We start from the raw sequence: 24880 nt of genomic DNA on the forward strand, positions 1-24880 counted from the left end.
GATTTTGCTGGCTTCTTTCCAAACATCCAGTGTGAGTCAGTAGCCAGCCCTGTCTGCTCCCTGAGCCTCCTAGTGGCCTGAGACAAATGTTAGTGGCCTCCTAGCCTGAGACAAGGTGGCAGAACTCAGCTGCCCAGGAGGCTAGGAGCCCAGGAGCCCCCCAGTGGTCCCAGAAGACCCAAAGCTCTTAGCCGTGCACCTTCACTTTCCCATCTAGAAGATAGGGACATCCAAGCACCCACTTCTCACAAGGCAAATGCTACTTCAGAAGCAAGAAAATTAAGGGTTTTCATGTTCAGGCCACTTGGTGTGTGTTTCTAGTGTCCACATTTTTCCTGGCCTTACTCTGGCACCTCTGGATGTCTGCAAATGTAAATGACTGTGATCCATTTTGTTCTCAGTCTGAAGCAGGAGAAAAAACTCAGGGTTTGGAATCAGATAGGCAGAGCCTGGTTTAGAAATCACCCTGGGCAAAGTGTCTGAACTTTGACTTGTTAATTTGTAAAAGAAGATAATTAAAACCACAACTACCTAGGGTTACTGTGGAAGCTCATTTGAATAATGTGTGCCAAGACCTATGGGGCTTCATCATGGAGGTGGGTAGTTGGTGATTAAGGGAGCTTGCAGAGGAAGTGTAGCACCTGGGCTGGAGAGGGAACAGTTATATAAACCCAGAAGCAGAGAGAGCTACAATATGTGCAAAGGGCTGCCCACCAGGCTCTGTGGCTCAGAGGCACCGGGGAGAGGAGGACTGGGGCAGTGAACACTGACTGCCCACTCGCTCCTCTGCCTCCTGCTGTTAGCCTAAGCTTCTCTAAACAGGAGACTCAGGGCACTGGAGCTTGGTTATGCTGTCCATGGGCCCGGAACAGAGTGGAGGATCAGTCTGCAGGGCATGTGGAGAGAATCTGGTCCAGAATTGCAGAATCCCTGGTTCCAGGCAAGTAGGCAAGGAGGCTCAGGAGTGCTCAGTGTGTGGCTACAGAGGGCAGCTTGTAGGTGTCCAGAAGCTCAATGCAGATGTCATGCGGCAAATGGCCTGGGATGCCGGGCCAAGGCTTGGCCTTTTTTTTGTAGGTGAAGGTCTGCCATGGAGAGGAAGGGTGGTGGGTGTTAGGATGACTCTACAGTGGGCAGTGGAACATGGGCCAGAGGTAGAGAGACTACTGGAGAGGGCACACAGAGACTTAGTAAGTGGGTGGGGCAGACGGCCTCGAAAATCCACTATCTCCTCCAGCTCACAGGCCCGAAATGGAGTAGAATGCACCCATTTTTGTGGATCAGACAGGCAGACATAAAGCAAAGTTTGGGGATTTCAAAGCCCTAAGGACCGCAGACACTCTTCACAGGCAAGTCAAGGGGATAAACTCAGTTAGGCCTGGAGGCTGGTCCAAAGCTCATAGACCCCCGGCCCCAGAGGGACACATTCTCCTAAATGGAGTCCTCACCCATAGCCACCCACCCTGGAGTTGTTACCTTCCTCAGGTAACCACAAGCTGGTCAAGTTCACCACAGTGTTGGTGTTTCCCAGGGAACAAATGTATCTTTTTCTTGCCAAGCGGCAGTGACTTCATCCCCAGTGGGCTGTGTGAGTCACCAGGCTGAGAGTGGAGTGCTGGCCAGCTCTCTGTAGAGCCTGGCTGTGGCTATGTGGAGGGAGGGAGCAGCTGAGGGGTGAATGTTTTCATGCAGATTGGCCTCCTTCTGCTGACCCACGGTGGCCCTCCTGCTATGGGTCCTCCCTACAGGAGAAGGGACAACCAGTCACTAAGCACCCAGCAGTGCCAGGCTTTTGAAATGAGAGCTGATGTCCTGCAGAAGATGATCCTGAGAGATGAAGTCCTATATCCAGGGTCACATTGTGCTGCAGGCCTGCCACCACTTACTCCTCAGCACAGCAGAAGGGTAGGGATCAACTGAGGCTCAGCTAGATGAGATGACTTGTGTGGGGATAAGACAATCCAGGATGAATAAGGAGGATAAGCCACTGTCAGTGGTGTGGACAGATGGAGTGTGACAGTTGACATCCAGGAGACCTGAGAGCACTACAGCCCATCTCCTCATCCATAACATGGGGAAAACAAAGCCCCCTAGGACTGTGGCAAAGCTGAGAGAGGACATGATGAGAGCAGTTGTGAAAACATTGGGTGTAGTTGAGCACCAACTTATAAACCAGGAGATCACAGTTTGTTTCCCTGCCAGGGCACATGCCTGGGTTGCAGGCTCGATCCCCAGTGTGAGGTGTGCAGGAGGCAGCTATTCAATGATTCTCTTTCACCATTGATGTTTCTATCTCTCTCTCTCCCTCTCCCTTCCTCTTTGAAATCAATATTTTATAGATATAGATATAGATATAGATATAGATATAGATATAGATGATATAGATATAGATATAGATATAGATATAGATATAGATATAGATATTAAAAACAGTGGTGGGGGGGAGCACACCCCAGGCAATCCCCACCAGGCACTCTGCTATGTATTAACAACCTTTGCTGCCATAAACACCCTGGGACAGAGCAGGTTAAGCTGGGGGCTGGGGGGAGCACATGTGCTGTCAGTTTTGAGGCTGGACCAGAATGATGGCTATAGAGTGGGGGTTGCCAGGTCTTCTAACAGTGGATCTTCAAGGGCTACCCTGTGAATCAGAGCATGAATGATGGCTCACAGATGGGCTCCTGTTGGGTAGACTTGCTGAGCTCCCAGACCCACCCCAAGGCTTTCCTAACTACTCAGACAGTCCCCTTATCCATCCAAACCAAGAAAGCAGTTTTCTGAGAAGTAAGCAATGCCCTATGAGAGCTGGGAAAAACCGCATCATTTTTGTGCCTTGGTTTCCCCATCTGTAAAGTGGAAAGAGGGAAGTCCTAATATGATGCTGTTAGAAAGGAGACAAACAGATAGATGCAGCCAAGAAGAGGAACAAAAAAGTGAGGTTCCAGGCCCTGGAGAGGTTTGGTGACAGGGGCATGTTCCAGGAGAGGAACTTGGAAGGAGCCCCCACAAGCATCTTGGTCCTCTGGTCCTCTGAGATCTCCTCCAGGGCCAAAGAGCCACTTGCCTCTCTCTATCAGGTGCCAAGCATGACTGAGTTGGGCACAGAGCAAGCACAGTGGTGGGTATCCCTGGGGCTATAGGGCCCAGGAGACATGGGAAGTCAGAACCTAGTGGGCAACACAAGGGCTTGGGTAAAAAGAGAGAGAAGCTTCAAATTTGAGAGGAATGTGACAGGCCAATGTATGAAAGCCCAGGGTTCCAAGAGAGAGGCAAAGGACTTACAGGGATGCTGGGAGGAGAGCTCAGGAAGATGTCTTGGGGAGAGAAAGGTTGTTATAACTTCTTTCTTGACCCTGAATCGACAAGGGACCAGCCCAGGCCAGAGGGGAGTGAGTGAGAGGATGGACAGATGGGTAAATAGATGGATGGAAAAATTGATGAGGGATAAATAGATGGATGATGGAAAGAAGGGGGAGGGAGGGAGGCAGAGAGGGAGAGAGGTAAACGTGCATGTATATGTGAATGAATGCGTTCATGAATGGTCGGTTGGAGAGGCAGGAGGAGGATGGATATGTGAATGTAAGAGTGAGTGGGCTGATTCCACCCACAACAGATGTCTGTAGGACAGACCAGATAAATGTGAATGGATATCTTACTCTTTGGCACAGGAAGTACGGCCAATATGAAAGTGACAGGGAGGCTCTGTCCAAGGAGAGTTCCCTTGAGTAAGAAGAGACTTTTGATGGACAGGCAGCCTTGATAGGTGTGAAGGTCCAGCCACCGTGTGGGGTGGGGTGGGGTGGGGTGAGGTGGAGAAGTGCCTGTGGCAGTGGGAGGCCCACTGTGGTGGTTTTTTATGAGGAGGAGAGAGAACTTAGGGTTCTCAGGTCCCCAGGGAAGCCATAGCCTTTGTAGAAACCCATCTTGCTTTTAGATAAAATGCTAATTCCTGGTTTGGGGACAGATGAGCATGTAATTGCTGTCCCTTGCTGTGGGAATTGGGCTGGAACCTGAGATGGAGTTCCCATCCTGCATAGGCCATGGCAGGGTGCCTGGGGACAGAACAAGGCTTTGACCTGGAGACCCCTCTGTGAACAGGGGATGCCCCTCTCTGAGTCTTGGTTTCCTCATGGGTGAAATGGGACATGATGGCATTGGCAGCTGTACCTGACATCCAGGGCCCTGCAGAGTGCCTGGATCTGGGCCCACCTGCCCTCTGGGGGACCTCCTAGGGTAGTTTCTATGAGCATAGATCTTGATCTCTGAGTCATTCTCTCTGGGGGCTCTGCTGGGCAGCCCAGCTGCCTGCCCTGGGCTGGGTTGGAGCAACTGGTGAGTTTGAGGGTGGAAACTCCATCTGGAGCCCCAATCTGGAAATGTCAAAAGTCAGCTCAGGTCTAGACCCCAGACCTGCACAGAGGCCCTCAGCCCACCTTTATTCCCCATCTCTACACAGAGGAACTGGCTTGCAACCAGACTGCCATGGTTCAAATCCCATCTCCATCACTAGGCTTGTGACTTCCCTTGTTTATCTATGCCTCACATATACACATGGGAGATAAAATGGTAATAAAATCCACTTCATGAGGCTGTTGGGATAATTGGATGAGTGGTCTGGACCCTTGTCCAGGGCTCTGCGAGCCCAAGGTGGTGAAACTAAAGAGGAGTCCACCTCCCTCACTAGCACCTCACACAGTGGGAGGTAACCTGGCCAGGGCTAGAAGAGGCATCTCACCGCGGAGAGAGACCCTCAGGGGCTGGCCACCCTCCCAGGAAGCAGCCCCGATTTTGTCTTTATTTTTTCTGTCTACTCAAGCTTCCTGTAGGAGCTGAGCAGGCAGACAGCCTCTTTCTGTCCTGGCGAGCGCTCCTGGTGGGCTGGGCTGTGGGCAGGCAGATGGGTGTTGGGTTTAGGCCTCTGGGGAAATGGGGGAGGATGTGGGCCCGCCCTCGCCTCCCGCCCACCTTCCTCCCTTTCACACTCAGCCTCTCCCCTCCCAGACCAGCCTCAGGACACAGGACAGGCACCGGGGGCTCCGGCAACCCAACTTTGTGCTTTTCCTCACAGGCGGACACCCCTTGCCTGTATCTCCGCCCCCCCGTTCCCCCTTCCCCACCCCACCCCCCGCGCCCCCTCTACCCCACCACCGCGCCAGTGACTCACTGTTGCCCTGGCCCCTAGCCACTGCCGTCTCCTGGCAGGAGGCAGGCATTGGGTTACACAGAAGCCACAGTTCAGTGTGCAAGGGCCTCCTGGCCAGGAGGGTCTGAAGCAGTGGACAGGGTCAGCACACAGCAGCTGGCCCAGGGACAGCAAGGCCAGTGGCTAGCAGCTGCAGGCTGGGAGCAGTGCCTCACTCTCTCCCCTGGCCTTTGGGTCTTTTCCTTCTTCTTCCCTCCATGAAGTAGGTGACTCCTTCCAGCCAGCCTCTGGTAGGGAGAAGACCAGGTTTGGAGAGCAGTGGCTATGGGCCCCTGGGCCCTCACCCCCCCACCTAGCCAGGCATGAAGGGTGGTGGCAGCGCCGTGTGGAGCCTGATGTGGAAGTACTGCATCTCCGTGAGGACCCTCAGGTACCAGGGGCATGGGTGGACACAGTTCTGCCGGCCACCCCATGTCAGGGGTGACAGAGGGGCGGGGGGAGGGGGGCACCAGGCTGGCTAGTTTGCCTGACTTTAGGAGGTCCAGGTCAGCCCCAATACAGGGGGATCAAGGATAGAGGGCAGGAAAGGCCCTGCACTCTCTGGAGAAATTCAGAGTCTCCAATGATGACGGAGGAGAATGGAAGGATGGGCAGGGAATGTGCAGGCACTTGGCTGGGACCCTGAGTGCCCACTGGAGGATGCCAGTGGCAAATACAGTGTGGTTGGCAAACTTTCCAGTGTGCATGGGAATTGGCATTTGTTACATAACAGGAGCATTGAGCACAGCTGTGTGACTTTGGCCCTGTTTTTTACCCTCTCTGAGCCTTATCCACCCTCAAAATGAGGCTCCAACTATTTCCTTCAGAGCACAGTGTAGAACTGTTTTATATGACCGTCAGTGGCAGACCCGGGCACCTGGCTGCCTAAGTTTAAACCTGGCATAGGCATTATCAGCATTGATGTGTATTCACCTCTTTGGCCAAAATTTCCCACCTGCAGTTCCTTATAGGATTAGTGAGGATTAATTGAGGTAATATACAAAGAACAGGGCCTGGCACACCTCAGGCTTGGGGTAAGTGCTTACCACTGCTGTTGGTGGTATGCTTCCCACCAACAGATGGGAGGTATGATGGGGCTGGGGGGGGGGGGGGGGGGGAGGCGGTTCTTGCACTTGGAGTGGAGATGGGCGGATCCAGACCAGCCAGCTGAGAGGACCCAGACCAGGCAGCAGGAAGCTGGATCCAATGTGAGCTCAGGCAACACTGGGATCTCAGTCTCATCTGTAGAGGAGCTTGGGGTGATGCCAGGATTTACATTTGGGAGGGGCTTAAAGACACAACCACCTATTTGGAAAGCATCTCCCTGGATGCCACCTAAGAGCATATTTTTTACTTAAAGGGGAGGTTTACAAAGGGTAAGGGATTAGAAGATTCTCCCTCTTTCTTTCTACTCTCATTACTTGGTCTATATTAATGATATAAGCCTTTTTTTCCTTCCTTTCTCCCATCTTTCCATCCTTCCATTCTTCTATCTTTCCTTCCCAAAATATTTGTGACAGTTTATAGAAAATACCTATAATAAATTAAATAATGAGACATCAGGACCAGAAAGATTACAATTTAGAATAGGGTATCATGGCCTAATGGGTAAAACAGAGCAGAATAGATAAATGTAGCATCCTGAGGTGAAAATCGCTGAGCTTCCAGGCAGCCAAAGAAAAGGAGAAAACCAGCTGCGCATTCCCTCTAACTATAACAAGAAGCCATTGTTACAATGGCTATAGTTGTCTCTGCCTCTGGGTGAGAGTGTCTGGGACCTCTAACTGGATGGGTAGGTGAGGACCAGAGACACTGCAGGGATAAGCCTCAGACCTGAGCATACTTTAGGGGAACAAGAAAGACAGTGAGGGCTGAGGGGTTCTCTGGATGGGGGTGCCAGTTAACTGTTGGAATGAAGACAGGAAAGCTCACACTGGATTGAGTCAGAGGCAACCTGTTCCTCCTTAGACCCTTGGAAAGACAGGGGAGGAGTCCTTGGCAGGGGTGAGGGTGCCATGTGTCTTTCCTTATAACCATGCTGGATTTTCCTGTGTTTCATTCTTTCCATGGTTTCTGGGATTGGTGCTCTGGGGCTGTTTACAAGATGCATGGGCCTGGCACCAGGGTCTCACCCCTCTGACAAGGAGTAGCACAGACTGGCTCACGGAGCCCACAGATTGGCCTCTCCATGTCTCAGTTTCCTCATCACCAGAGTGGGCATCATTGCAGAGCTACTCAACAGGGCTGTGGGGCAGAGCCTTGTGTGGCTCATGGCAAATGCTGACTGAGTGTTGTGGCCACTGGTAGCCAGACAGTGGTGACGGGCAGGCCTGCACCAAAGGGCTGCTGTGAGTACTGGCAGGGTGGCTGCTCACCATCAGTTGGGTGGGTGTGGGGACCATAATTGGCACTGGTTTGTCCCAAACCCTCACTTAGCACCTATACGTACGGGGCATCTACAAGGATAGTTGGGAAGGATGAGCCTTGAGGGGCTCCAGGAAACACACTCTGCTTTTCAGATCCCTACCCCATCTTGTTGGGGACCCCCAAGAGGGCTAAAACCACTCCCTGAGTCAGACAGAGAGAGCTGGCCCTTGTGGGGATCCTCACCCCTTCAGCTGTTGGGGGAGGCCTGTCACAGGTCTGTGGCCCAGGCAGGGCTGGCGGCAGCCACAGGGACAAATTGGAGAGTGTGATCAGACAGTGCGTAGTTTTCCACTTAGGCCTTCAGATTCCCCCCCTCCCCCTCACATACACATGAGCCTATCACCCCTGGCTGGGTCCTACACGCATCTGGAAAGTGTGAGGTGTGAGTGGGGAGCATGCTGCCGCCAGCCAACCCTGTCCCACTGCCCAGGGCAGGGTCCCTGGGAAAGGCTCCTCTGGCTCTGGCCCATCTCCAAGACGAACAACTTAGCAGTTGGACACAACAGGTCCAAAGGCAGCAATGGCTGGTTGTAAGCTATGCAGCACTGGGCAAGTTGTTTAACTTCTCTGGACCTGTTTCCTTGCTGTAAAGTGAGAACAGCGCTCACTGAGTGGGCTTTTGGAGAAGATTCCAAATGGGTTCTGTTGACTCAGCACCCAGTAGACAGCATCCCTGGGATTCCTGTCCCCTTCTTCCTCTGAGTCTCAGCGTGAAGGGAGACAGAGCGATGAAGTGGGGAGAGTGGGGACTTGGCAGTCAGGCCTAGCTGAGTTTGAAACTTGTCTCAGCCCCTTTCTACTGCATAAAAGCCTTTCAGGGTTATTCTGAGATTAAATGAGTTGATACCAGGATGGGGCAGGTGCTGCATTGTGGCCCTGTCTTTGCATACACACCTCCAGACCAGACTTTAGCCTGCAGTACCATCAACCCTTAGCCTCTGAGGACAGACAGGAAAATCACTTTTGAATCTGGCCTTATTTCAGGAACAAAGGATTATTTTTGTGCCTTGAGGGCCAGTGGGGCATTTGAGCTGCCTGTGATGCTGGGTAGGGATAGGGTGGGGCCTTGGCTGAGCAGGCCCTGACCCCTAGTCCTTCCCACTCTGTAGTGTGTCTGGGGAGGAGACCTGGGGAGCAGCTGGCAGCCAGGATCTTAGAGCTTCCAGGGAGCTTCCCCAACAATTAACCTCTTGCTGCTCCCAGTGGAGGCCTTGCTCATGCACCTCCTAGGACAGGGGCTTCCAGCGCCCTAGCCTGGGCAGCTCTGATGCACAGAAATTCCTTCGTACTTGGAGCTGGCACTTCTCTTCCCATGATGCCTCCCCACACAACCACACTGGGGCCTGTGCCCCAGGCCTCTTACCCATCTGCTCCCCTGTCCTGGCACAACTTGCAGTGGCCAAGACTCCCTGAGGCTGAGGATGTCTTCAGTCCCCTCTTCATCTCCTTTTCCTGCTAGATTATCCCTGTCCCTCTCTGGCAGGGCTCAGAGCTGAGTATAGCACCCAGCAACATTTGACCTGCACCCCCTTGCTCTGGGCACTGCCCAAATCACACATGGATCCTTCTTGTGGCTGCTCTACCTTTGCATCTATGGGATTCATGGCTGTGTCAGCACAGCAGGCTTGCCTTCCCTCTCCACCCCCCTCCAAGCTGCTCCAATGCCTGCCCCAATAAGGAGTCTTTGTACAGGGTTGAGGACCTAACTCTGTGCCTGGCACTGTGTCAGGTGCTCAATATATATTCTAACATCTGCCTGTGAGGAGTACCACCCCACCAGACATGGAATCTAGGGCTCCAGTGCCTTGCATTATTAGTTTCCTGTCATGGTTATTGGTGAGGCCCTTCTTAGAGGGTAAGGCACTTGTCCTCAGAAAGCTTGGAGCTGGCAGAGAAGTTTCAAGGGCACAGGCAACTGCAGCGAGTGGTAGAAAAGGCTTAGCACCTACCGTGTTCCAGGCCTGGGCTGGGCCCTGAGGGACAGCCCAGTGTAAGGTAAATGGCCTGGGCCTCATGGGGCTGACATTCAGGCAAAAGAGAAACAATAAACAAAACAAATAGATGAAGATGTCCTGAAAGGGATTAAAAGCCAGAGGCTAAAACTGGGAGGGGTAATAGAACAACAGAACGGGCCATGTGACCTGGAGTGATCAACTGTCCTCTCAGTTGAACTGATGAGTGAATAAACTAAATGTGGCTATTTATACAATCGAATGTTATGGAGTCATAAAATGAATGCAGTGTTGACATGATATGACACGGATGAACCTTAAAAATATTGTGCTGAGTGAACTAAGCCAGACACAAAAGACTACAGAATGAGTGTCCACAACAGTCAAGTCCATGGAGACAGATGAGCAACTACCGAGGGCTGAGCTTGGGGAAATGAGAATGACTGCTTAATTAGTATGGGGTTTCTTTTGGGGATGATGAAAATGTTCTAAATTGTGATGCACAACTGTGAATATACTGCAAACAATGAATTGTACATGTTAAATGGGTTGAATTTTATGGAGTGTGAATTATATCTTGGTAAAACAGCCTTTTTTTAAAATAAAAATAAAAAAAGCTCTTCTGAGAAGGTGGCCTTGAGATGAGTAGCAGGAAGGAGTGATCTTGCAAAGACTTGGAGAAAGGTGTTCCAAGCAAAGCGAGCTGTAGACGCCAAGGCCCTGAGGCAGAGAGTGCCTGAAGAACATTGGGAAGGCAGAGTAGGGGTTGGGAAGGGATGTACACTTTTCAGGTTCTTGAGAATGTACTGGGGCGAGGGGAGAGACAGGATAGGGTTTTAAGCAGCATAATCATATGATGTGCTTTCTGATTTAAAACAATCACTCAGATTGCTGTGAGGAAATAAGGCTATAGAGAGGGAGGGGCAGGGACTGGGGATGGGCGGTGGAGAGACTAGTCAGGAGGCAGCAGTCTCTTCCAGAGAAGAGATGGTACCTAAACTGGCAGTGGGAATGCAAATAGGGGGAGGCTCCCAGGAGGAGCGGCCTGGGTAAGGCCTCTGGAAATAGGGGATGGGCCAGGCAGAAGGGCAGGGATGAAAGGCTCTGCAGGTGCTACCACCAGGGTGGGGAGCTGAGTTTATGGAGGCCTCCAAGCCCAGTCTGGCCTTAAAAGACCAGGCTGACCGCCCCCTGGGTCCATTTGGGCCCAAGCTGCTTTCAGAATAAGTAGGGCAGTCTTTCTCTGGACCTGCCTTTGTCCTGTGAGCTCGGGCTGGCCTCAGTGAGAGTGTTAGCGCCAATGTGGCTGGTGACCCAGTGTGGCCTGGTGCTCTGAACAAAGCAGCCTCAAGAAACTAGAGTGGCCCCGAAACACGATAGTCCACGAGAGACTGGCCAGGGAAGAAGCTGTATTATTTATTGACCAGAGCCTCTGGGCCTGCCTGGTGACAGAGAAGCAGAAAGGGCCATTTGCACTGGCCAGACCTTGAAAGAGCCCCCTGGGCAGTGTCTTGGACCCAGCAGAAGGGCAGGTGGGGGCCCCAGGGTGCCTGACACCCTCCCCCAGGGTGTGGTTTCCTGGATGCTGGCTGATTGAGCAGGGAGGAAGTCAGATGTCAGGTCCGGCAGTGGGAAGGGCCCACAGCTTGTCCCCAGGGGCCATTGGAGGCAGGCAGGGTGCTGGGGCTCCAGGAAGATCTCCACCCCATCCCCTGAGACACTGTGAGTACCTGCTGCCTGGCCCAGGGCAGGGAGGGGGTCTTGTCTGCCTGACTGTCAGGGCAGCCTTCTGTGGTTAGGGTCTTCAGGCTCCTGTCAGGATTTATTCTACTGCTTGGAACTGTTTTCTGTGACCTCTTCTCACTACATGATGACATTCCAGCTCAGGAACCCGTAATTTCCCCACAGTTGCTTGTAATGAAGCCTTAGCTGCAAGGAGGTTCTTTCATATTCCTGGGCATTAGACCAGCCCCAGGTCCTGGTTGGTTCTTTGCCTGGGACCTCACCACCACGCTAAGGAAGACAGACTCTGCAGCTGAGTAAATTAAGTCCTTCTGAGGTCACACAGTTGCCCCAAACTCCTGCAGTGTGGTTGGTGCTGTTTCCTTCCTCAACTACTGCCCCTCACACCCTGGAGCATAAGCTTTGAGCACACGGGGTTCAGGCAGAGGGAACAGAGGTCTTCCCAGGCTCCAGGACCTGTGGTTCCTGCCATCCGTCAGTCCACTGGGGCTGACTTTGTGCTGAGAGGACAGTGCCTTGGACAGGTCTCTCCCTCCGTGCTCCCCAGGGCCATTTCCCCATCTGTGCAGTGTACCCTGGAGCCCCATGACCCACTAACAACTTCAGCTCTTTCTGAAATGATCCAGAGCAGAACCTTGAGGGCATGCAGATCCCCAAGGCTGGGAGGGACTTGGTGGATGTCCCAGATTGGAGGGAAGCTTGGGGTACACTGAGGCTCTTTGGCACTATCCCTTAGGAAGCCCCCTTTGATGAGATGGAGACCTGGGGCCACCTGTCCTCAGGGGGTTTTCCCACTGAGTCCTGCTTCTTCATTTAACCCTCACAACAACCTAGAAAGGAGAATGACTACCACTGTTGGTTATGTGGAAACCTAGGCCCTGTGATGTTAGGATGCCAGTGCAGTGTCCCACAGTGGGTGTAAATTGGGGAGCTGGGTTCAAACCCAGAGTGATTCTGTGCCTCTCAGTGCATCATGTGGTTTCTGTCTTGGGGGCAGGAGCAGGGGTGAGTGAACTGATGACTTCCCTATCACTGGGCCTCAGTTTTTTCATCAGTAGTGGTCTGGACTCCAGTGCTGAAGAAGGGTCTGTCTACCCCACTGGACCCCAAAACTCAGGTGGGCTGGGGGGAAGTTCAGCTGTAGGATGACAGCTTCAGGCTGCTCCCTGAGCTTGGTCGGCAAAAGCTCACCTTTCTGTAGAGCCCCTGATGACTCAGGTGAGCCAAGGTGGCATGAGAGTGAAAGCTGGCCCCAGCTTCAAGGCTGGGAGGACATGAAAGAAAGCACATAGTGAGCACCTACTGTATGCCTGTCATTTTCCCTATGATGCCTCACTCCAGCCCTACAACAGCCTCTGGAGGTTCTTCATCTCCACTTTGCAGAGAATGAAACAGGTATTGCTGGAACAGAAGGTATTTCCTAAATAAGTTAACCAAGCATGCTTCCCCATAAACTTAGAACCTGGACTCATCAATTTACCAGATTCAGTGGCTTCTCATCTGCCATCAAGAGGCTCCTGGGCCTGGCCGGCATGACTCAGTGGTTGAGCATTGACCTATGAACCAAGAGGTCACTGGTTCAATTCCTGGTCAAGGCACATGCCCGGGTTGCAGGCTCAATCCCCGAGGTGGGGCGTGCAAGAGGCAGCCGACCAATGATTCTGTCTCATCATTGATGTTTCTATCTCTCCTCCCTTTCTCTGTTAAATAATTTTTAAAAATATATATATTTGATTGATTTTTCACAGAGAGGAAGAGAGAGGGATAGAGAGTTAGGAACATCGATGAGAGAGAATCATCGATTAGCTGCCTCTTGCACACCCCCTACTGGGGATGTGCCCGCAACCAAGGTACATACTCTTGCCCGGAATCGAACCCCGGACCTTTCAGTCTGCAGGCCGACGCTCTATCCGCTGAGCCAAACCGGTCCCGGAAATTTTTTTTAAAAATGTTTTTTAAAAAGGCTGTTGGAATGCAGGTTGTGGCAGATAGCTATGAAGAAGTAACTATATTCAAAACAGCTGTGTGTTGAAATACCTTCCCAGCAGACTAACCAGTCTGATCACACTGGCAGCTGGAGACAAACAGTAAATCTGAAACCTGGTGCCTCGAAACATGGGCACATCATAGCCTCAGGCTGAGAGTGCACTGGGAAGCCAAAGAGTCCCTGCGAAAGGAGTGTGCATACCACCTGCTTGTGAGCCACCAGAGGCAACCAGCTTGGTTCTGAGCTTTAATTTGGTATATTTTTAAACCACTTCCAAACTGCCCCCAGTGTGTTCAAAAACAGCAAAGGGTGAAAGCAGGATGATGGAAGTCAGATCCCAGCTCCTCATTTGGTGCTTAACCCCTTGGGGATACCTCCTTGAGACTCACTTTCTTCATCTGTAAAGTGAGGATAATATTTCACAGGGTGACGATTAAATAACATATGCATGAGCATGTCCATATGCATTGATGAAGCAATTATTTGATAAATGTCAGTGATTATTATCCCTAAGTAAAATTAATGTTTTTTGTTTGATTATAACATTTTTAAAATTGTCATCTTTGCAATCCTGGACTTGAGCCAAATGGGAAATTCGAGTGCCCCACATTGGGCTGCCAGTTGCGAATGTCCCTCCCACGACCCTCATGGTTCAGGGTTCAGGTTTAGGGTTCTAGATCTGGAGGACACAAATGAAAGAGACTAGACAAGAATATATTAATTTGGGAATTGGGGTCCAGAAGGAAGCCCAAGGGAGGACTAACCTTTGCTCTGGCATTGCCATCCTTTTTATTCAGGTCTGGGGTACACCCATACCCCTTAGGCAGGCAATTCCAATAATAACTCGATATATCCCATCAGCAAGGATTTACATAAGACTAAAAGGTGGAAGTCGCTTCAACTACCTTTGTCTCAACTAAACAGTGGGTATATGGCTCTGAACCTTGCCAGACACTCAAGGTTGACCAGCCTTCCAGGTTCCTTGTCCACACCTCTCTGCTAGTGAAGGCAATGGGCAGCTTCCAACAGGGAAATCGTTCAGTTCAGACTATAAACTCCCAATGGCAGGTGCTAGGTCTTTTAGCCTTGTGTGCACTAGCCCGATCTGGGGTTCAGGAAATGAACTTGGTGAGTTAAAACAAATTTCGAATGCTCAAATCCTTTCAATCCAAGATGTTTACATCTTCAATGATACAGTGAGACATTGACTGTTGAAGAGGAAAAGAAAAAACTAGTGAAAGTTATCCCAGGGATATAATTAGAGAGTTGTGGGAGGTATGAGGTAGATGTCATTGGTACTTCATAGTAGTAGAGGAATGTTTAGGGGGGTCTCCAGGGAAGGCAACATTTGAGCCAGGTCTGGAGTGTGAGTAGAAACTGACCAAGTGTAGAGGAAACTGGGTAGAACCTGTACGTTGTGTCATGGTGTATGTAAGGAACAGCTATCAGATTTTGGGTGGCATGAGCCAGCCAGAGTTGAGGCCAAAAAGGAAGGCAGTTGAATTCCAGAATCAAGTGCTAGAGTCCATCTATGGAAACAGAGGAGCCAAAGGGGGCTTTGAGCAGGGGAGTTGTATAAACCAGTACTTTTTTTGGTGGAAATAAAAAAAATAAGAAAACCCAGACTGGTCTAAGCCAAAGACTGAATTTATTGCCTTCTATTTCTAAAATAGACAAGGCTTCAGATATACTTTGATTTGGGGGCTTAAATTGTCTTTCCAGATTGTGCTCTCCTTTCCTGTCTCATGATCCCAATTTTGCAGATAAGAAAACTGAGACTTAAGGAGGTGCAGTCACTTATCCAAGGTCATACCATTAGCAAATGGTCTCAATGTCCAAATCTGTTGACCCCAAAGCCCAGGCTCTTAACCATCTTCCCCACGGCCTTTCAGTAAGCAGGTCTGAGTTTGAAAAGGATGCCTCTGGAGCTTGAATGGACGACTGACTGCAGGGTGGAGACTGGTACCCCGCCTGGAGAGAGGAGGAGCCTAAGGGATATAGCTGTGGTACACTACAGCCTCTTGTTCTTAACACCCTGTCAGCTTAGCTTTCGTTGTTGTCATCTTCTTATGTAGATCAATATATTTTTAATCTAATCAGCAATATATATATATATATATATATATATATATATATATATATATATATATACATATACACACACACACACACACACACAGGCATACATGTAGTAATATGTATGTACACATACAACCCCATGTACACACAAATATACACTGAGTGGCCAGATTATTATGATCTCTGAACACAAAATAATCTGGCCATTCAGTGTATATCCTATATAATAAAAGGCTAATATGCAAATTGTCCCCTTGATCAGGAGTTTGACCAGCAGGCAGGCCGGCCAACCGCCCATGTACCCTTCCCCTGGCCAAGCTGGTTGGAGCATGCATGAATTCATGCACTGGGCCTCTAATACACACACACACACACACACACACACACACACACACACACACTGAGTGTGAGGCTCCTGGGCCTATAGGCTGGACTTTTGCTCAGGCACAGGGGCATTTCCTCGGGAATTTCTGGGGAAAGTGCTCAAAGGGAGGTGACCACCTACTTGACTTAGGACCAGGTTGGGAGTGGACTGGATGAGGAAACAGCTGCTCCTCACTTCCTTTTCAGCCCTAAAACTTTCCAAGCAAGAATCCCACCTCCCTGATGACATCACACCATGTAAGATGGTATAATGTCAGCATTGCAAAAAAGGGAAACTGAAGCAGTGAGCGTGTAGCACCCTTAACCTTACTGTCATCTCAGGTGAGTCCAGTCCTAGACAGGCTACTGCATTGTTGTAGAGCTAGACAAGTCACAGGGATAACTTGGGTCTTGGTTTTACATCTGCAGAATGAACCTATAATTCTCACTCACAGAGTGGACAAATGAATAAACCTTGGAAAGTCCCTGGCACCTTGTAGATGTCAGCGAATGCTGGCTGTTACGATTCTTTCCTCTGCATGGTGAACTCTCAGAAGGCATGACTGGGCTATAAAGGTTAAGAAAGCTGGGCCCCAAATCTAGATCTTTTGTGCGAACTGTGTGGTCTTGGTCGGGTCACTTCACTTTTCTGGGTCTCAGTTACATTATCTGGGAAACGGTTTACTGAGCATCACCTCTGGGTCACTGAGAGAATTAATAAAATGCCCAGCCCATGTGATGGGATTGTCTGGCATGTCATGTTCCCACTAGACAGTTGGACAACCCATTCCCTCCCTGGGAGTACATCAAGTTATTCTATTTAACCATTCAGCTAATATCTAGTGAGCACCTACTATTTAATATGTGCCAGGCACTTCTTAGAGTAGTGAAGAAATCAAACCAAGATCCTTCCTTATCAGAGCTGACATTAGGGAATGGGAGACAGACAGGAAATAAGCAAACAATAGAGCAAGATGCATATAGGCATGCATGAGGAAGATGAAATGGTTAATAGAGTGGGGAATGACTTGGTGAAGGCTACTTCAGCTGAAGGCCAGCAAATTAAGAGAAGTGTGGAAAAGGTGGAGATGGCCTGGTTGTAGAGCAGAGGTTCTCAACCTTCTTAATGCTATGACACTTTAATACAGTTCCTCATGTTGTGGTGACCCCCAACCATAAAACTATTTTCGTTGCTACTTTATAACTGTAATTTTGCTACTGTTATGAATCGTAATGTAAACATCTGTGTTTTCCAATGGTCTTAGGCGACCCCTGTGAAAGGGTCATTCAACCCCCAAAGGGGTTGTGACCCACAGGTTGAGAACCACTGTTGTAGAGGGAGGAGCAGGGTAAATAGCTACCCAGGAATTCAGGCTCAGAGAAGAGGGGGCCAGGGGCTTCCAGCGCTCACTCCCAGAGTAGGGTGGGCCCTGCTCCCACCAGTCATGAGAGTGAGGGTCCGTATAGAGAGATGTTCCATCTTATTCATTAGATATTGGCTGGAGGCAGGGTCAGCTGAGGCCCACCTCTGAGCAATGATGGGGAGGGAACATGTCCAGCCCTGGTGGTCACAAGCAATCTGTCTTGATTTCCTCTCTGAAATCAATAAAAATTTATATTAACAAATTAGAAGGGGATCTAAACCAGCAGCTCCCCTCAGTGTCGCTCCCATCTCTATTCCCCCTGAGCCTCGGAGCAGCACTGCCCAAGATAGAAGCCACGGTCCACAGGCCTAGTTAGATTTTAACTACTCAATAGTTAAAATTAAATAACAATATTTAATTTAAAAACTCAGTCCCCCATTTGCACTAACGACATTCTTAGTGCTCAGAGGCCTCACAGCTAAGAAGTGGAGAGTCAAGGGTCCCCTGGCCTGAGCCCAGCCCAACCCCCTTGGTGCAGCCACCCAACTTCAAGGTTCCCCGGGCACTGAGCAGGCTGCTTGGGACATAGGAGTGACTCAGCCTCATCTCAATCACTACCCTTGCTGGGGGCAGGTGGGCTGGTAACAGTGGGGCCAGGGTGTAAACAGGGCCAGTGGGGCTGGGCACCCATCCCAAGGGCCTGGCTCTGAGCCACCCTGCCTTGGTATAGACAGGACCAGGGGTATGTGCTGAGGTGGGGCCCTAAGGTCTCACCTTCTGGAACCCTTCAGTCCAACTCTGTTCCCCAGTAATGGAAGGGTGCCTTGTCATCACCAAAAATTATGAGAAACTTCCTCAGCACCCCCCCACACACACACATGAGTATTAGTATCGATAACCAAAATAGATAAGCCACGAAAAACCTGTTTCAGATGAACTTGAAATCTATGAATTTTAGTCATTGCAGCATTTATTTTTGTTTGAAAGATTTTAATGTGTGAAATATAGTAATTGTTTAGTGTTTCAGTCATGTTGTATGTGCACATGGAATGCAAGATCCCTAAAATAATTCAAGGCTCCACACGCTCGGAGAAGCCAGGTCAGGAGCGGCAGTGGCCAGACCCAGAGCAGCTGGTTGTGCAACGGACCAGAGCAACAGAGGCCAGGCCCGGAGCAGCCAGGCCCGGAACAGCTCGCTCCTCGCCTGCCTCCGCCCCAAGGCTGCCTCTCAGACATGGCTGGAAACTTTTGGGGGAACTTGAGGGTCTGCTGAATCAACTGAGGAAGGCTTAGATCTGGATGTGTTGAATTAGTATAGCGCTGGGGTATTGATCTGTGAGTGCCTCGTGTGGGGCCTGGATGAGGTTGGTTGATCTATTTGGAAATGTCTTTTGTGTGAAGTGTATCCTTGGGCATGTGGAGGTATTATTGATTTGAGAAAATGCTAAGTAACTGATTTACTATCTGAAAAATTTTAAGTTCTGAAAGTTTAAGGTCTCTTGCCAAAAAGAGGTTTTAAAGCTAACACCTTAATTTTAATGGAGAAAGGGAATGACAAGCCCTTCCCACCCAGAACAGGTAATCCAATTCCAACCAGCAGCTATGTTTAAACAATGTCCATTTACACTTCAATGGCTACACCTTTTGATAGCCTAAGGGCAAGTTTACATGTAAACAAGTTTGCTCTCAATTCCCAGGGCAGAAAAAAAACAAGGTTTAAAATTACTAGATTTTAAAATTTATTCTTAGAAGTGTAAAAGTTTATTAATTAAAAGAAAAAAAAAAACAACAACAACAAAAAAGGAGATTGTAAAACCTGATGAACAATAATAGCAGTTCATTGTAGTAGAGTCGGCGATATGGGAGGGGAGGGAGGAAGAGACTGAACATAAACTGTGCACCTATGGATGAGGACAATGGGGGGTGGGGAGGGGGTGGAGGATGGGGTGGGAACCTGGTGGAAGGGGGAAGAAATGAGGAACCTTTGTAATAATATGAACAATAAAGATTGATTAAAAAAATAATAATAATAATTCAAGGCTCCAAATTTGGGAATCTCTAAAACCTCCAGTTGCAGAAATCTCTGAGCATGAGGGGTCAGGAGTAGGATGGAGTGTGTGTGTGAGGGAAGGCTACCTCAGAGGCTCTCCTTGTGCCAGCCCTCTAGATAGTTTCACACTGGTTTCTGAGGTGGGAGGGAGTGAGATGCCCCCTCCCTGCATCCCCTCCCATGCACAGCCCACAGCTCCCCTCCCTAACACTCTCTCTTGCTGTTTATGTTCTGAGTTCAGCTGCTGAGGTGTCCACAGTATTTGCCTGTTCCCTCTAGATGTCAGCCTCAGAGTTGAAAGCTGTGACCCTTTTTGCTGTGCGGGAACAAAACTTGACTTTTTTATAATCTAGGGTAAGAGAGATGACTCAGACACCAATTTTTGCCCTCCAGTACACTGTGTCTGGTGGGAGCTGGAGACCAGGCATAGTTTAGGGGTTGCCCTTCCTTCCACTCTTGTGCTTCTGGTTGAGCCCTTGCACATAATAGAAATTCAAGTCAATATTTACTGGGTGAATGAATGAATGAATGAATGGGCACAAAAGGCCTGTGTCCCAACCCTGCCCTCTGGCTTCTGTGATTCCCACACATATGTGATGAGAAGGGGTACCACCTATTGGAGTTTGTTCACTATTAAATCAGTGCTTTCTCTCCTTTGGGGTCCATGGGTTTTTATATGTGGATTCATTAAAAGTTACTTTATAATAATTTCAATCTTTAATAAGACTTGCAAGAATAATACAGAACAAATCTACCATGTACCTTTCACACAAAATTCATCAACAGTAAAGTTTCGCCAAATTTTACTCTCTCTTCTTCTCCTGGAGCTATTTGAGAGGTGGCTGCAAACACAACGGTGATGGCTTTTACTAGTGAGTAAGGATATTCTGTTATATAACCATGATCCAATAGCCAAATTCAGGGAGCTTAACATTGACACTATACTAGAATTTATATACAATTAACAGTCAAATTTTACCAGTTATCCCAATAATGTTCTTTATGTCACATTTTTACCCCAATCTAAGATCTTGCATTGCATTTACTCATCATGTGTTTTATTAAACCTTTATTAAGGTACTAGTGGCCTGGTGCATGAATTTGTGCACATTAAAAGGAAATTAATTGGAAGAAATATTTTAATATTTCTATTCGCCCTTTCTCTATAATAGAAGTGCCAACCAAATTCACAATCAACAATAACAGATGGAAATACATGCATGTGATTGGCACAGTGAGAGCTTTATAAGTATCCTGCATGCACAAGTCAACTTAGCTTTTCATAGATATAGAATAAACTTGCTTAACTAGACCTGCTTTCTGATTTAGCTAAATTTTTTCCAGCCCAGTGAAGCACCCCAACTTCTTTCTCTGGTAATTGTCAGCAACACAGCAGTAAATATCAACACAAAGCAGATTATTACTGTAGATCACACAGGGAGAACAAAGGGTAAAATATTTAACTGCAGCAGTGTTTGACTATATTCTGCACAATGAGAAAACTTGAAGTCATTTTCAAGGTCCACCATTTCTTACTTTTCAGTCAGGTCAAGTTTCTAAGCTTTCTAAATCTTCATTTCTGGCTAATGAAAAGAAAATAGGATTCCACTGAATCTCCTATCTACCTACTCCAGGACTTACGTGCAGATCAAATGAGATGAGGCATGAGAAAACACTTCACAAACATTTGGTTAAAATGTGAATTTTTTTTCATCCTGGCCATAAAGTAAGTCATGTTCCGAGGCTGAAGAAACTGCAAGGAGCATCTAAAAACCAAGATGGCGGCCTAGGTAAGCACCTAAGCTGCCTCCTCGCACAACAATTTCAAAACAACAACTAAAAGACAGAACAGACATCATCCAAAACCACAGGAAAGCTGGCTGAGTGGAAAAATCTACAACTAGAAAGAAGGAAAGAGGCATACAATCAGGGGAGCCACAAAGCGCTGAGGAAGGGCAACTGAGTGCCTAGCTGGAGGGAGGGGAAAGGAAGCCCCTGACTGCACTGAACCCCAGTTCTGATTGCACTCTATCCCAACCCCAGCTGAAACCCCATGGACCCAGGCTCATACAGGTGGAGTCTGGATTGTAGAGAAAGGCACCCAGAGATACAGAGACTGGGAGACTCGGGGGAGCCAGGAGCTGCAGTGGGCAGGATCTACAGTCACACGTGAGTGAGTGCGTACAGAAAGGTCTGACCGCAGAGGTTGCTGTGGCCTCTCCATAGCGGTAGGAGTTGGAAGCTCTAGACTACAGAGACCCTACAGAGACTACTACAAATTCTGGGTGAGCCCCTGGGGCACCCACGCTCTTGCAGGGGGAATCTGTACTGTCAGGCGGAAATTCAGGGGAGCCATGGAAGGCAGAGGTCTGAGGCACGCGCACAAGGGCAGGACTGATGGGAAGCCAAGACTGCCGGCTCAGCCCTGAGACTCCGCCCCATCCAAGCTAAGCACAGAGGCTTTTGCAATTTTGCAAATCTAATCCTGTAAGACTGTCTCCAGTACAGAAGATATCCCGGAGTAGACACAGCTGATACTCACATCCAATTGGCCTGGAGATCAATTCCTCCCAGTGATACCAACAACAATCAAGACTTAACTGCAACAAGGCAGTCCACAAAGGGGAGCACCAAGAGTGTCTACCTCAGGTAACTGGGGAGGCTGACCCATCAGGCCATATAGGACACCAAACACACAAAGCCATCCTACCAACTAAGGGAAGCAGAGAAAATGCTGAGACAAGGAAAGAGATCTCAAAGAAAGAAATGGGAGAGAACAAAAGACTGGATATAGAGTTCAAAATCAAAGTTATAAGGTTTTTCAAGAGTTTCCTAGAAAAGGTTGATAAATTTAACGAGACCCTTGAGAATATGAAAAAGGACCAACTAGAAATTAAACATACACTGACTGAAATAAAAAATATTATACAGAGACCCAACAGCAGACTAGAGGAACACAAGAATCAAATCAAAGATTTGGAATATAAAGAGGCAAAGGACACTCCTCTGGAGAAGCAAGAGGAGAAGAGAATCCAAAAAGTTGAAGATAGTGTAAGAAACCTCTGGGACAACTTCAAGCATACCAACATCAGAATTATGGAGGTGCCAGAAGAAGAGAGAGTGCAAGATGCTGAAAACCTATTTGAAGAAATAATGTCTGAAAACTCCCCCTACCTGGTGAAAGAATTAGACTTACAAGTACAGGAAGTGCACAGAACCCCAAACAAAAGGAATTTAAAGAGCACCACACCAAGACACATCATAATTAAAATGCCAAGGGCAAAAGACAAAGAGAATCTTACAAGCAGCAAGAGAAAAACAGTTACCTATATGGGAGCACCCATATGACTATCAGCTGATTTCTCAACAGAAACTATGCAGGCCATACTGGAGTGGCAAGAAATATTCAAAGTGATGAATAGTGAGAACCTACAACCAAGATTACTCTACCCAGCAAAGTTATCATTGAGAATTGAAGGGCAGATAAAGTTCTTCACAGATAAGAAAAAGCTAAAGGAGTTCATCACCACCAAACCAGAATTATATGAAATGCTGAAAGGTATGCTTTAAGAAGAGGAAGAAGAAAAAAGATAAAAATTATGATCAACAAATACATATATATATCAACAAGTGAATCTAAAAATCAAGTGAATTAAAAATCTGAGAAACATAATAAACTGGTGAAAATAATAGAATCGGGGGCAAAGAAAGGGAGTGGATTGATAATTATCATGGGGAAAGGGGTGTGGGGGGTGCAGGAAGAGACTGGATTAAAATTGTACACCTATGGATGAGGACAATGAGGGTGGGGTAAGGACAGAGGGTTAGGTGGGAACCAGGTGGAAGGCAGCTATGGGGGGAAAAGGAGAAACAATTGTAATAATCTGAGCAATAAAGATTTATTAAATTTGGGGGAGAAGAAAAAAGAAAGAAAGGAAGGAAGGAAGGAAGGCAGGCAGGCAGGCAGGAAGGAAGGAAGGAAGGAAGGAAGGAAGGAAGGAAGGAAGGAAGGAGAGAAAGAAAGAAAAGAAAGAAAGAAAGAAAGAAAGAAAGAAAGAAAGAAAGAAGAAAAGAAAGAAAGAAAGAAAGAGAAAGAAACTACAAAGAGACATCTAGTCATCTCTAGAGAGAGGAAGCCAGCATTGCTGCATGACATCATTATCCAGCGCCCACGGTGACCATTTCTGGGCTGGGCTGTGGGCTGCATTTTGCACCATGGGTTCTTGGCAGCGTCAGCTGTGATTTGGTGGGCTGTTACTCTGGGGTGGTGGCAGGGCCTGGGTACAACTTGGGGGAAGCCAAGTGTTGCTTTCTGGATACCAGGTCCACAGTGCTGTTTCTCCGTACACTCCACTGCAGCTCCTGCATTGAGCATCTGCCCCCTGGTGGTCATTGAGCATCTGCCCCCTGGTGGCCAGTGAACATCATAGCAACCAATCGGATGGTCAAACACTTAGCATATTAGCCATATATATGATTCACTAATTTTAATTTTTTTATTTTTTTTAATATATTTTATTGATTTTGTACAGAGAGGAAGGGAGAGAGATAGAGAGTTAGAAACAGCGATGAGAGAGAGTCATCGATCAGTTGCCTCTTGCACACCCCCTACTGGGGATATGCCCGCAACCAAGGTACATGCCTTTGACCGGAATCGAACCCGGGTCCCTTCAGTCCCCAAGCCGACGCTTTATCCATTGAGCTAAACCGGTCTTGGCATCCACTCATTTTTTGATGGTCATGAGTTGCTTCCATATCTTGGCTATTGTAAATAATGCAGTGAATATATGTAAGGATGCATATATTATTTTGAATTAGTCTTTTGGTTTTCTTTGGATATATACTCAGAAGTGGAATCACTGGATCAAATGGCAGATCCATTTTTAATTTTTTGAGGAACCTTCACACTGTTATCCAGAGTGGTTTCACCAATCTGCAGTCCCACCAACAGTATACAAGGGTTTCCTTTTCTCCATTTATTTATTGACTAGTGGCCCAGTGCACAAAATTCATGCACAATAAAAGGGAATTAATTAGAGGAAATTTTTAACATTGCTATTTGCCCTTTCTCTATAATAGAAGTATCAACAATGAAATAAAATTAGTAAATGTATATGAAAATCTTCCTCCTGTCAGAGTCTGAGGTGCACTGCAGGACCCAGAGTCAAGTCCCTGCCCACCTGAGTGCCTCAAAATCACATGAGTCCCAGCCCCAGCCATCCCCCACCTCCCCGTCAAGCCCTGCAGGGCAGGAGGTTCAGCCTCAGGCCCCCCAGCCCCAGAGCTGGGGTGGGGGGCACAGCCTCAGGTCCCCTGTGAAGCCCCACCACGTGTTGGGGGGGGGGGGGGCATGGCCTCAGGTTCCCTGGCCTCAGAGCTGGGGGAGTAGTGGGCACAGCCTCAGGTCACTTGGCCCTGGTGCGAGGGCACAAAGGCACAATGACCATTTGCATATTAGTTCTTTATATAGAAGATGATATCTATTCTGACAAGTGTGAGGTGATATCTCATTATGCTTTTAATTTGAATTTTCCTGATGATTAGTGATGTTAAGCATCATTTCATATGTGTATTGGCCATACATAAATCTTTTCTGGAGAAGTGTCTATTCATGTCCCCTGCCCATTTTTTAATTGGATTATTTGGGTTATTGGTATTGAGTTGTCTGAATTCTTTATAAATTTTTAATATTAACCCCATATTGAATGTATCATTAGTGAATATCTTATTCCA

General features: G+C 48.3%; 1 protein-coding gene across 9 annotated transcripts in view; it reads left to right on the forward strand.

The window, feature by feature from the left end:
• The window catches only part of IQSEC1 (IQ motif and Sec7 domain ArfGEF 1), a 392746-nt gene that overhangs the window by 230039 nt on the left and 137827 nt on the right, over positions 1-24880 (forward strand). The window contains exon 1 of one of the 9 annotated variants that reach the window (XM_045584159.1): positions 5414-5573. The exons of 7 other annotated variants lie outside the window; for them this stretch is intronic. In XM_045584159.1, the coding sequence (XP_045440115.1) occupies positions 5506-5573 (68 nt within the window). In that variant the 5' untranslated portion in view covers positions 5414-5505. Of the gene's footprint in view, positions 1-5413; positions 5574-11175; positions 11284-24880 lie in introns of those variants that run through there. One more of the 9 variants, XM_036448662.2, reaches the window with a different exon arrangement.

The sequence above is a fragment of the Pipistrellus kuhlii genome, unplaced genomic scaffold (genome assembly GCF_014108245.1).
Source record: "Pipistrellus kuhlii isolate mPipKuh1 unplaced genomic scaffold, mPipKuh1.p scaffold_m20_p_2, whole genome shotgun sequence".
Lineage (NCBI taxonomy): Eukaryota > Metazoa > Chordata > Mammalia > Chiroptera > Vespertilionidae > Pipistrellus > Pipistrellus kuhlii.